The 14233-nt window shown below is 41.3% G+C and overlaps 1 protein-coding gene across 1 annotated transcript in view; it reads left to right on the top strand.

The window, feature by feature from the left end:
• The window catches only part of si:dkey-288a3.2 (protein phosphatase 1 regulatory subunit 37), a 54216-nt gene that overhangs the window by 17471 nt on the left and 22512 nt on the right, over positions 1–14233 (top strand). The window contains exons 4-10 of the mRNA XM_041061335.1: positions 4080–4180; positions 4375–4494; positions 5427–5574; positions 8409–8564; positions 9666–9778; positions 12191–12332; positions 13012–13178. Of these exons, the coding sequence (XP_040917269.1) occupies positions 4080–4180; positions 4375–4494; positions 5427–5574; positions 8409–8564; positions 9666–9778; positions 12191–12332; positions 13012–13178 (947 nt within the window). The remainder of the gene's footprint in view (positions 1–4079; positions 4181–4374; positions 4495–5426; positions 5575–8408; positions 8565–9665; positions 9779–12190; positions 12333–13011; positions 13179–14233) is intronic.

Here is a 14233-nt window from a genome sequence, read left to right as displayed (position 1 = left end):
CTCTGCTGTCAGCTCACCGGTGTCTCTAGCAATGGTCATATATGGAAGATTTATTGAGCAAAACTCAGATCTCCCTCACAGGAAATGCACAGGAAAGGGACCACAAACAGAACAACACTGTCATTCCTTACATTCTAGGAGAATCTGAAAAAGGATTTTCAACTAACACTGTATTGCTGTGCACTTCAAGACCAGTAATACTCTGAGGCAGAAGCTTGTCCACTGTAAGGACAAAGCACCTAGTCATAAGCAGAGCTATGTAGTGTATGCTGTTCAATGCAGTAAGGAATCCACGGACCTGTACATTGGGGAAACAAAACAACCGTTACACAAGCGCATGGCACAATACAGGAGAGGTAGTTCCTGAAGTCAGGACTCAGCAGTCCACCTAAACCTGAAGGACAAGTGACACTCATTTGAGGACAGCAATGTTCACATTTTGTCCAAAGACCAATGGTTTGAAAGAGACATTGAAAGAAGCCATCATTGTCAAACTGCAACAACCATCACTCAGCAGAGGAGGTGGACTACAACACCACTTGTCAGTTACAATGCAGTTTTGAGATCCCTCCCCAGACCACTTAACATTCACACCATGACTCATGTGACCCTAACGACTCATGTGATGGCTGGGTACGACAATGACTCACTTGTAACCGCTATGATTCTCAAGGTGATAACAACCCCACAATATACCTGGATTCCCCATCAGTCAGTTGGAACTGAAGAAGCCTTTCAGATAAGACCTAAATCTTGTTCTACCCCCTCCTATTAAGAGGGCCAGTCATCAACAATACCCAATCCCCGATAACTACAGTGACATGCCAGCCAGCAGTTCAGTGAAGTAAGCGTAAGACACATCTCATCATTAACACGCACGTTTGAGGCACCAGAGATAATTAATCGATGCTTAATCATCTCTCTAGCAAATTCAAACCTACTGGCTAGACTGTCTTTTGTGATTTCTAATTTCTGAGCCGGCGGAGGTCGAAAACTGGTTTGCAGTCAGGAGGGGTGACTGCACAATTGGTTGGTTGCTCTTGTGAGCCTTTCCATGCTAGCAAACAGGGATCGACTCAGCATAACCTGCCAATGATGCTATACTAGTGCTAACACTAACAGGCTAACTATCAAGCCCGTGGTTAACTCTACCTGGAGTGCCCATCTAGGGACACCCTGCCAAAGCGGAACAGCTGACACAAACCGTCATAACACAATGAGCAAGGTAGTGTTAGTTGTGGGTAAGCAGAAGCTGAGCTGGAAGGCCAGGCTAGGAGCTAACTAAATTCAATTTCATTCTAGTACTTACACTAAACTAAACCCAATTCTCATTCAAATCCTAAATCCAAACCCAAAGTAGCATCTTGTATCAGAGAACATTGGACAAAAAGTCCTCACTTTGAAGGTCTTAAAACTTTGCTCTCACAAGTATAGAAGTACAGGAGCAGACAAATCTGCATACAGCAGCAGTGTAAAGTTGTGTGTGATGCCATGATGGGCGTCACTGTCGTCACGCACTGATGACATCTGACTGCGGGTGTTGCTGCCTTATTATCTCCCCAACGCAGGGCGGATTAGAAAAATGGGATTTCAGATGGCGCTCCCTTCCACCCCACACGCCCTCTGCCATCACTCAGTTAAGTGATTATTGTTAAAACAGAGGGGAAAAGTATCATTTTGGAAATAATTATGATAGTAATTATCATTCCCCCCTTCCTGGCTGGGGAGATAAGAACCCAGGAGAGAGAGAGAGAGACTGAGTCTTAAAAGTCCCATGGATTTGTTTGATCAGTCACAGTTTGATTTGGAGTGTGAGTTCTTATCAGGGCTGGGGAGCAACTGTAATCAGATTACAAAATGTTAACTGTAATTACTTAAATTCAATAACAAAATCACATCAGTAATAAGATTACTTTTTTATTTATATATAAAAAATTTTAAGGCAGTGACACCTTCCAATGATCAGATTACAAAATGGCAACACTGATCCCTGATAATCATCCCGAAAATCACTATAATCACACAAATAATAGGATTAATGGTTGGATTACAAAAATAAAATAATAAGGAGTAAGAGAATAAGGAGAAACAAAAAAAGCTTTAAACAAACAAACAAAAAAAGGTTCATTTCACATAACTTTATACAGATGGCAGATGAAAGTTAAATAGTGTAAGAAATGCTATTCAGATTGGGACAGTAATGAGTGAAAGTTATGAGAAAATACAACTTTAACTTTAGACTTGTTATTAACATGTGTCTCAGGTGATCCGATCATTAGTGGACAGCTCAGTACAGGTGTGATTGTACCCAAGATGCATTGAGGACGTCTTGGATTCCCCTTCTTCTTCTGCTTCTTCTAATTTCCAGCAGCATAGGCATAGAAAGTGAATAGCTACAAAGCAACAATGCATTTGGTCTTTGTAACTGGAGATGTTTACTTGTTTATCACATGCAGAGTGGAGAAGTAAGATCCGATTCCAACTGATCCCTCAAGAAACACAGTATGTGAAGACACATTCTAATGCCTGGTATGAACTGACGTACTTGTTCCACATGTTCCATCGGTGCTAAGACGTTAACCTAACTAGACTGTACTGAGCTAATGTGTCAGTAATTATCAGTTTATATACATACATTTCAAATAGACATACATTCTAAAATAAAATAGAATAAAATAAATGTAAAAATAGAAAAAAATAATGTAAGGCCAAAGTCTAAAAAGTGTGGGAAGTGTAGGGTACCAGCTGCAAGTTCCAAATTAAAAGCAATAAACAAACTTTAAGCTTAATATTAGTATATTAGTATATTAGTATTAATATAATTCAAATTAAAAGTATACAGAAAGGTTAATCAGTGTTACTTTGTTATATATATATTACATATATTACAAAAACAAGGATAAAAATGTAAAGAACAAATGAGAAATAAAAAAAGAAAACACTATGAACTGTATGGAGAGCGTCACACTATAAATGAGATAAAAAACAGTAGAAAAGGTTAAAAAAAAAAAAAACTTGGAGGTTGAGTTTGAGGTATATGGTCATGCTGCATGATAACAATCCCTTGTCAGTGTCCATCAGGAGGAGAAAAGCTAAAAGTAAAAACAAATCAATCACAAGTAAAAGTCCAGCATTCAAACTCTTACTGATTTAACAAGATAAGGTAAAGTATTATCAACCGAAATATCAAAATAGTAATCACGAAAATACAGTAGGAAATATTAGTATATGTAGTAAATGTGGCATTAAAGTGAAGTGAGTAAATGTACACATTTTGCAGAACAGCCCAGGTCAGTGTATGTTCTATTGTATATCCTATTGTCTTATTATAAATATTATTATTATTGCTGAAACATTAACAGAAAAGTATCAATTTAATGTTGTGTTGGAATGAATGAATGGCACTTTTTACTACTCTCCATACTGCAGGGTGGCTCAGTCAATAATTGATATTTTTCAAAATTATCAGATATTTTGTTTGTAAAATCTTAATCTGCAAAGTAACTGGTGCCTACAGCCACAGTCCAGCATTCCCATCTGAAATGAAATGGAATACTAACAGAACTGTACATAGATAAATGTACTTATACAATGTATTTTAGAATTGTTATGCTGTTATTATGTGTGTTAAAGTGTTTATTCCATTTTGGAGGCAAATATCTCAAAGCAATCAGACTATGTTTAGGAATTTTAGAAGTTCAGCCGATGTATGAAGGTTCTTTGGTTTATTGATTGCAATGTTGTGCTGGCAGTTAGTAATCAATGGACACTCGAGCAGTCACAGCTTGGAAGTCCAATCATGAAAAACTACATCCTGTGCCTTCTGACTGGAGCCGTCATCATTATTTCTCTTTCTCTGTTTCTGATTAAGTCTCAGAACTTTATTAAAAGAAACCACACACATGCACACAAACAAGCTTTGGCTGTAAAGGAAGTTGTTTTGTTGTGATTTTTTTTTTTTTTTTTTGCTAAAATGCTCATTTCAGAAAAAGGATAAAGCGCATTTAGAACTGTGCAATTTTGCCTGTTAGCAAACAGCCTCCCAATTATCTTCCGTTTGATTGCTTGCCTCTATCAAGGTGAGCGATTAGACCACCGCTCCTGTGAAGCTCTGGAAGTCGTCCTGAAATCGCTGCACTTTGATTTCATCAATCTGCAGGCAGCCCAACTGGAAGAAAATGTGAGTTTTATGAGCAAAACTTATTTTCCTCATCTTCGTCTTCCAATTCCAATACAGTTTCATATTCAGGCCTTACCCTGTATCAGATTAGAGGCCATTTTTTTCCTTCCAAAAGAACTTCATAACATTCCTGTCAAATTTGAGGACTTGCTTTCTTCATTTTTTTCTCCTTCACTATTTTTTTTCTTTTCCAGGGAGCATCGTCTTTGCTGGATATGATTTTGTACTATGAATCTACAACCCATCTTGACATTTCTGACAACAGCGGTATGGGAACATCCGGTTGGAGGGCCCTCGCTCATTTGATAAAGCAGGTTGGCTGATGCAGTGGAATAGTAATCTTTTCTTGTAAGGCTTTCTCTGGGGGATAATGTACAGCCTAGAAAGTGAGTTTGTTGCACATTACATGGATGTGAGATGCAGGGCAAAGCATACAGGTTACGAAGTTCTCTCACAGCAAAACACACACACACACACACATACACGCTGGTTTACTGCAGCGTAGCATAACTGGTTAGCTGTGAGGTGAGAAACAAGCGGTCCAGTACAGAATACTACAGACTTACTTTCATGTCTGTGTGATTACACCAAGACAAGTTGAGGGAAATCAGAGTAAGGACTTGGAGCATGGCTTTGAGATTATTTTGTCTTAAATGTAACTGTCCTGGAGTCAGTTTTGTGGAATGTATTTATCTTTAAACAGTTTTTAACCACTGCTTTGGAATTTGCTGTTGTAATCTGACACTTTGAAAGAGGACTTACATTTGTTTCATCGAGTTGGCAAACTTGACACCAGGAAAGTGGCGTGCTGTCTGATGTGAACTTTGTCAGCGTGGAAATGCAGCATCTGAGTGCACAGCATCCCTCTCCTAAACCCACCAAACCTAGCACTTTTACTTTTGTATCCCCAAATCTCCAGCACCGTCCTGCACCTAACAAAATCCCAAACACCTCCCAAAAGTACAATCCACGTCATTCAGGCATGTCTTCCTCTTAGTCCCGGTTCCTTCTCAGTGTGTGATGTGAGGTAGGACAGACAGGTCGGTCCAGCGTTAGATTATAACTCTTCAACACCTTCCTCCTCTTTTCTTTGGACAGGCCTGAGTGTTTGACAGCAGATGGTGAAGCACACTCTCCCTCTCGACACTCTTTCTCTCCTTTTTGGTCAGATCAGATTAGATGTGTCTTCAACTGTGTCTTTGTCTGTGTTCATTCTATTTCTGCACAATGTGTATGTGTGTTCCAGAGTGTGTGTCTGTCCAGACTGGATGTGTGTAACGTTCCCATAGCAGACTACCCGGCCTTGTCTCTGTCTAAAGCTCTGCTGACCAGTCGGCTCACAGTGCTGCACCTTCACAACGCCCAGCTCAGCGGCATGCCACTTTTCACACTGGGTATGACGTATATGCACACACACACACACACAAATAATCTTTCCTCACTGAACTCTCCTGAGCTTCAGGTACTGAATTTATTTGTTATTTATTTGTTAAATTGTCTTCATGTGCTGTTGTGAGCTGTGTGTATAAAGTCATAGATTTGTGTGTACAAGTACGTGCAAATGTGTGTGAGTTGTGTGTACATGTGTGGGTGTGTGTGTGTGTTTGTGTGTGTGTGTCCTGGGGCCAGCAGGACCAGATTTTGACCTGTGACCCACTCTGCAGGTCTAGACCCGGATTAGAGGCCTAATCTCTTACCTGTCACTTTACACACCACTGCACACATCTATAAAGGCTCTGGCAGCCAGGACACAGACACACACACACACACACACACACACACATATACATTTTGGATTCACATATAGTCTCTTGAACCAAAATATGACCTGAGATATTCACATTTTTCTGTTTGTAAATATGATCTGTACATGCTCGCACACTAATTAAACACATATGCCTACACACAGACACACACACACAACGTCTGAACACTTAATGTATTTATGATCCCCATAAACAATTTAAAGTGCCATTTGAAATACACAAAAAAACCAACACAGCGACTTCAGTGAGGTCCGTCCTCTCTGACCTCGGCTGCTGCTGTATCTGAACAGTATCTATGGATGGGGAAGGGGGGAAGGGGGGAAAGCGGGGGGGGGGGGGGGGGGGGGGGGGGGGGGGGGGGGTCGATGGGCAGGCGACCCATAAATGAATAGGGTGTGGATACAGGCAGACACACACACAAACACAATTACTGGATGAGTATACACACATATAAATTCACTCACCACGGGTGACAACAACACTCAGGGGGGGGGGGTTGAGTGCTGTACATGGATGGACACACACAGACAGACACACACACACACATATTCATGGGTATTTAGTATTTAGTAATAGGCTTAGGGTGCTGAGCTATATTGTGATATATCATTACTAAATAATCAAATGAAAAGTCTAATAAAGAAAGTTTTTTTTTTTTTTTTTAACCGTGAACCGATGTCAGAGTAAAACAATTGCTGCTTCTGACTTTTTGTCGGGAAAGAAAAAATCCAAACAGCGAGCACACACCTCTCGTCCTCTCAGCTGGAGCAGAAAAAGACCCAAATGGACACAGTGTGCTGCCCACTCTTCCCAACAGCAACTTGTTCCTCCAACATTTTCAGCCACTTCCTGGATCTGTTTGATATTTTAGAGTCTCACAACCCCCCCACCCCCACCCCACATTCATTCCTCACCCCAACCCACCCTATTCTCTCTGCCTCTACCGAGCCCGCCGCCACCCCACCTTCCCTCCTCACAGGGGGTCCCGGCTGAGGATCATTGCCTTCGATCGGAGGGGCCTCTGATTGCAGGATTGGACGCTCGCGGTGGAGTCGACCGGATCAATCCCACCGATTCCACCATTTGGTCCCCACTGTGCCTAATGACAATGTTGGCATTCCACATGCAGCCCAACAGGCTTGATCAAATCTGCAGCATCGATTGGGATGCAAGGGCAGCGAGGGCCCAGGCAACACAGACACATGTACCACAGTACAGTACACATTACACAAATGCTCAGGGAATGCCCACAACACACTCATATATACAAGATAACTGCAAAAAAATGATTCAAAGCTGTGATAAAGTACAATAATGAAAAGACTGAAAAGAAAGAAAACAATGGTGTACACACTGACATTTTTTAAGAGAGGGTTATTAAATCTGACAGGTGTTTTGTAAGGTCTCCTGCACTGAGGAGACACAACTCTGGCCTTGGCAATGTCTGGTTCGTGTTAGAATGGAGTACCACTTGATCTTTACTGCAGTAATTTCAGGAGGCGGCGATTCCTGCTGTGCTCTCGTTTTCATGCTCAAGTTCACTTGCCATCAATCAGTCTGTCACAGTTACAGTGCAGAGGCTTCATGTTTGGCACTCGGAGGACAGACTTGTACAATGGATCATGTTTAATATCAGTTTAAAACAATCTGTATATTTTAATTGGGTGAGGGGTTTGTGAGTGACCCCTTTTTCCATTCCAAGTTAGAATAGCAAATTTACGTACCCTCCTGTCCCCACTACCAACTCCTCTGTTGTTCTGAGGTCATGGACCAACATATGTGTCCTTTGACTGTTTCACCCGTTGAGCTTCACATTATCCCCTCAGTTTCTACCCCCCTACATGCAGGACCCCTAGCCAACCAGTAGAAATTGCTGGTGCTTCCCCTAGGACCTGATCCCCAACTGGGTGCCCACCAACAAACAAGCTTACAATCCAAACGTAAAAAAACAGGATCTTATTGTCATTACTGAAGCCATTCGGACGATGAGTCATGCTAACCAGTGTCAGGATGAGCAGCATGAGGCTCATAAAACTTTCCCAATAAACTTTGCTTTCGCAGAAATTATTTCAAAACCCTGTTGCTGAGTCCAATTGAAACAGACACAGAAACTTGGACTAGTTATTGGAGCTAAGTGGTATCTGTCTTTCCTGAATCTCAATAATTGATGTGGCAAGAGCAAAGTTAGCATGACACATAGAATGTGTCCTGCTAATGAGCATAAGAATAAAATCAGGGTTTAAAAATACAGATATCTTCTTTGATTTCCGAAATGGAAAGGCACTGACAAAGCTGATTCATCATGATAAGTAAGACAAATTACTAAACTCATTTCGTTCATATCAGCTTTCAAAGTAATTCAAAAATTTGAAGAGAATAATTGGACTTTAACAGAGTAATGTACGTTTTGGGTCAAATTTCAGATCTTGTGAACACTCTTTATCTTTTGTTGCTGTCTATAGTTGGTGCACTGAAGACAAACAAGGCTTTACAAGAGCTCCACCTTACCAACAACCTGCTGAACAGCTACCAGGATGCCCTGCAGCTAGGAGACCTGCTACGCTACAACACCACTTTACAGATCCTGGAGCTCAGTGACAATGTTGTAGCAGATGCTGGTAATATGCTGATATTTGTTCCAGAACACAAGCTATGCATTTATTCAGAGTTGCACTGTGCAAAATGAATATGTAAAAAGGGCATATGTTTTATTTATAAGGGCCTGAAAGAGCATTCAGTTTTATTTCACTGATAACCTAACCTAAGTTTATCCTACTTATGAAATGTATTTAATGTAGGATGTGTTTGGTACGATGAGTGATGAATAAGACAATAAAGAAATACTGAGTTGGATAAACAGCAGGCCTAAAAGATATGTTGATAGGGGAATTTTTTTCAACTTCGACTAGAGCCCATCTAGCTAGCCTCCTGCTTCCAGTCTTAATGCTAAGCTAGGCTAACCACGTCCTGACTCCAGCTCGGTATTCGGTGCACAGAATCAAACTTCTCTTCTCACTCAGAAGGAGGGTAAGTCAGTGTATTTGCCAGATTCATTATCTATTTCTTTAAACTGCAAAGTCACGTTTTGGCCAATTGAAACAACTCTTTTATACAGTTGCATCTTAGAGGACTAGTTCAACATTTTGGAAGAAAATATTGAGAGACTGTGCCGAGTTAACATTTAGGAAACATGCTAGCCTGGTTCTGTTCAAAGTTCAAAAATCCAATAAGCATGTTAGCATATTGTTTTTCAGTTGTAAAATCCTACACATACAGAAATGTAAAAACTGTTTGTGTCGTCATGTGAATGAGAGACACTGCAACTGTTTGCAGAAGTTGAAGTGCGATGTTACTAATAATCAGTGATAACACTTAAGCAGCCCTTGATCAGTTTTTTCTAATTAAAGAATGACCCATCTAATTTGCCTGCCAGCAGCCTAATAGGAAAATATAGTGGGAGGTGTCTTCACACTGTCAGCACACAAACTTGCACAGTCCAGCTTTATTATCTAATTAATATAGATATGTGAAAAGGTTAAGCACATAGCAACCTCGTCATTGTTACTGGAGCTCTAGTCATGAGTAGCGATGCAGCAACACTCCCACTAAACATCTGTCAGTGCCATTTAGCTTACAAACACAAGCAGAGACAAGCAGTTGAACATGTTCTGCTAATTACCAATAACATCATTATTCTTTTTTTTTTTTTTTTAATCCAGGTTTGGAAGAGCTGTGTGAGGGTTTGAGGTGGCAAATAGAAGGTCTGAAGGTCTTACTGCTGAGGAACAACCAAATCACTGCAAAAGGCATGGTCCATCTGGCCAAGACTCTGGTGAGGAACAAACACCAGCTTCTTGGTTTGGAACAAAACCAAGTAATTGCACAGTCAGCATATAAAACAGTCTATTCCAATGCTAAAGTCATTGTTTGCAAGAGGAAACCGTGTTTGTAGGCATATTCAACAATGTGATCCAGGCCTTTAAGACTAAGGCAGGACGAGGCATGTTAAAAGTTAGTTCTACAACAGACAGAACAGAAAGTTTCTTTTCTCTATAATAAATAAAGGCCACAGCAGTGCATGCTATTAAGGCCTCTGTATCCTTCACATGAAGTTTGTTGGATCATTTAACAGCTTCTAACCACACACACACACCCCCCTCTCTGACAGCAAAATTAGCAGGGTCTGATTCTGGGGTGTATGTGGAGGTGTGAAGGCAAAGCTGGATTTAGAGTTAATGCAGAGGTTTAACAGGAGTCTCAGTGTAGATACCTGCGGTGTAGGTTGTGATTCACACACAAGCGTTAGAATTCCCCTGATATCGCAGCCGCAACGCGTTTTGGACATGACCAAGCTGTCTTCCTCTGTGATTATATTTTCCTCAGGTACTGTGTTCCAGAGTTTATGTGACATTAATATGAGGCTTCATCAGATCTGAGTTCAACAAATCCAACATTAGGTCTTTTAAGGACTGAGCTCACTCTTTGTGTTACACTTGTGTTGCTCAGGAACACACCACTGTCATATAAGCAGAAAGACAGAAGTTTATACTAAGACTAGAAGATACCCACATTTTTTTAATTTATGACCAGGAAGTGATCAGAACAGCTCTATTAGCTTTGCAATCGCAGAGCTAAACTGTGAAACTCTACCTGTTTTTCCTCCATCCGGTAATTAGGAAATGAAGAGCACTGGGCCTCATCCAGAGAATTCCTCCTCTGAAAAAACGTCCCGTCTCCACACATTTCATTGTACGCTCCTAATAACATGCATTCCTTCCACCTGATTGGCAGCATAAACTGTGCCTTCCTGTCATGTGAGTGGCGATTGTGGAAGTCAAAAGGCTAGAAATTAAAGGCCTGCCTCGCTCACACACACATACATACACACTCACACTTTGCCCGTCTCCTCCAGTGCTACCAAAAGAAGGAACAGTTTGATTAAATAATAGATGTGTGTTAAGGAGGGCTGCTCTTGCAGCCTGCCAGTCATGGGGATAAGTAGATGTCCTCGTAGGCCATAATGATGATAATTAGACCCGTAGCTGGTCGTGTCGAATATGATGATTGGGAGAGCTGTTATTAACCTTTCTGGTTGGTGTATCTACTTTTCCTCTCTGTCCTCCTGGCTGGTTGGCTTGTCTTTTGAAGGACTAAGATGATGAGGCGGGGAGGGGGCAGATCAGAGCCAAAATCCACTTGACTCTGGTTTCTACAATTTGGCTGATGATGACTAAATTTAATCTTTGTCCAATATGATTTAAAAAATGATTATTCTGAGGTGAAAATGTTATGCAGGGCTTGGTTTTTTTTTTTCTACTTTGCATGCTTCCGCTGTTTTTTTGTTTAAAGCCAGCATGTCATGTGTGAAAGCATACTGTGTGTTTGGTGGTTTCACACTCCTACCCCCCTCAAACTTCTCATTCCAACCCTCCCGTGGTTTACGTTTGACAGGCTTCAACCATGCTTGACTCTCACACACTCTCAGCCACGCAGTCGCCTCTTTAATTGTCTGCTATTATCCCTCGTGCATAGCCTTTCGAGAAAGCGCTTCCTCCCTCTCCACCTCCCCTCCTCACCGGAGAAGCTTTCTCGCCACGCGTTGGATGTGCTGGTGCTTCTGTGTGCTGCGACTCAGCAAGGAAAAAGGGGGGGACCCTCTCAAGTGTGTTTGTTGTCACCATGGTGCAAATTAACTCAGAAGAAGACGCTCTCTGGGTCTGTCGGTTGCCTTCCTGGCTTCCTTTCCGCCCCCGTTCTCCCTCTCTCTTCAGAGCAGTGACCAGAGGAGTTTAACAAGGGTGGCGAGGCGAGGGGGCAACCGAGGAGTGGGTGGCACGTTCCTCTTCAAGCTGTTGGGCAACATGGGCCCCTTGTGCCCCAGACACCCCCAGCTTTATGCACCAGCTAATCAACCTTCAATGCTAATGTGGCTCTGGAGAGTGGAAACAGAAGTTCTGAGCTTTTAACATGAGAGGAAACATTTTGAAAAGAAATAATAATCACTGCATAATAATAATGATAATTAAAACTTCTCAGCCTTTGCACACTGAAAGTAGCACACTACACAGAGTCTAAAGCAAAGACTCAGACTCGCTAAGATTGACATACTTTTAAATCTTAGTACTCTTAAAAGGAGTGATTCAAATTTTTCAGTGTTTGTTGGTACCAAATGTTCCTGGATCTAGTCCCTGGATCCCAGGTAACAGCTGACTTAAATCAATATGACCTCATCCCTGTTTTACAGCCAGTACTGAAGGTCCTTCAGGTCCTGGATTTGGGTGAGAACCTATTGGGGAACGAGGGGATCCAGATCATCAGGGTGCCACTGATGGTGAACTGCTCAGTGTTGGAGCTTGGCCTGGCCCAAGCCAACATCACCTGTGAAGGTACAGCAAATTTACTGTTTGAATTTGAAGTCATGATGAGGCCCATTCATATTAAACATGTTTGGTTATTGTTTTTAAACATAATACAATCTATAATTATATTTAATATACAATACTATATTTTTTATTTTTAATATTGAATTTGGTCAAATATTCAAAATGAAGTTGTAAACAAATGAACAACTAATGCTGTTGTGATGCATTGAATATGTTTTGGAAAAGTATTCAAATTAGTCTTAAGTTTGTATGTCAGTGATACACCTTTTGTTTCATTTTTGAGGAGATGCACTGTGTCTTCATTTACAAACAATTAATTTATTATCAGTATAGAAGCCTCTTGGATGAGTGTCTTCAAAAGTCCAGTTGCCCTTGATTCATCTCTTCTTGGATCATGACCTGGTTGCCTGGGAACCTTCACAGATATCTTTGTGCCTAAGACTCAACCTCTGTCACCAAACCAAATAATTTCTTGTCAGGTTAACTTTAAACCAAAGCCCAGTGAAAAGAGGTAGGGTTTGTTTTACAAGAGTCTAGCAGTGTAAAAAATGCAGTCTGGAGAAAATAGGTTGCATTTAGGGTAGCTGGTTAGCCAAGAACAATGTACAAAATGAAACTAGCCTTGCAGCACCCTAGCAGCTCAACCCTCTGAACCTTCTGGTGTCTGTTTTCTTACGTGAAGGTGCTGTGGCACTGGCTGAGTTCCTCGCTGAGAACCATCAGATTCAGCGACTGGACCTCCGTCAGAACCAGGTGAAGACTGGGGGCCTGATGGCCTTGTGTCTGGCTCTGAGGATCAACTGCTCTCTTACCAGTCTGGATTTGGATCACGTGCCCGCACAGGAGCAGGTAGGTGCAGTTATTATAACGGTATAACGACAGATCTGATTCCCTTCTTTGGTCTTCAGAACTTGCACAGTGGCTTCTCGGCTGAGTCATGGCCCAGCCACCAAAACTGTATCTGTTTCACTGGATTTTGCATGGCAGCAGCATTGAATGTGGTTTAGGGTTTGTTTTGTTGATTTGCAGTAGCACCTAGATTTTACCAAGACTACTGAAAAAGAACAAAGTAAGAGTGCTGCCACACAACAGTGAATAAGTCAAATAAAACCACAACATTGGTCCAGACTGAAATATCTCAATATCTTTTAATCTCATCTGGTGGATGGATTGTTCTGAAATGTGGCGCAGACGTTCATTGATCATTGTCAGACGATCATTGTTCTGTATTTTGGTTTTGAGTGAAATGGCTTGACAACATCAGGTAGCATCAGCTGTAATATCTGTTTCGTCTATAGCTAAATGGAGAACATGATAATCATTATGCCTGCTTAATATTAGCATCTTAGCATTGCCATTGTGAGCATGTTAGCATTCTGGTGTTAGCATTTAGTTTAAAGCATAAATTAGACTGTTGCCAAGGTTAGGAGTGAACATCCAGTCTCAACTTTGAAGTCAACGTGGATGAGAAATGGTTGAGGCGCTCACAACTGGAAATCTGAAAATCTACAATTCCATCAAAACTGGGCATGTTTATCTGTGGGTGAAGATCATGTAACATAATTGAAAGTGTGATAGCTGCTACTAAATGGACCTCGTGGTGAGACTGTTTTGTTCGTTGGATTAAAGTTGGATTTAAGTGCATGAAAACATTATCTGGTCTCTTAGAACTGTGACTTCTGTGGCTGTGAGACAGTTAATTAACCTTTGTCCTACCTGCTGTAAACAGTCCAGGCTACTGGTGATGTTGCCACAGTAAGCTGGACACACGTGTGTCAGGTCTGTCGGCATTCAAGTGACTAGTGGTGCTTTCATTTAAATTTTCCCTCTTATTGAGAATTAAGGGATGTTGGTGGCTGGAGGATCACTTCTCCGTAACATCTCGTCATTTCTGATATATTCAG

Source organism: Toxotes jaculatrix, chromosome 17 (assembly GCF_017976425.1).
Source record: "Toxotes jaculatrix isolate fToxJac2 chromosome 17, fToxJac2.pri, whole genome shotgun sequence".
NCBI classification, from domain to species: Eukaryota; Metazoa; Chordata; class Actinopteri; family Toxotidae; genus Toxotes; species Toxotes jaculatrix.
The sequence above is the reverse complement of the archived record's forward strand: the minus strand, read 5'-3'. Positions and strand labels throughout refer to the sequence as shown.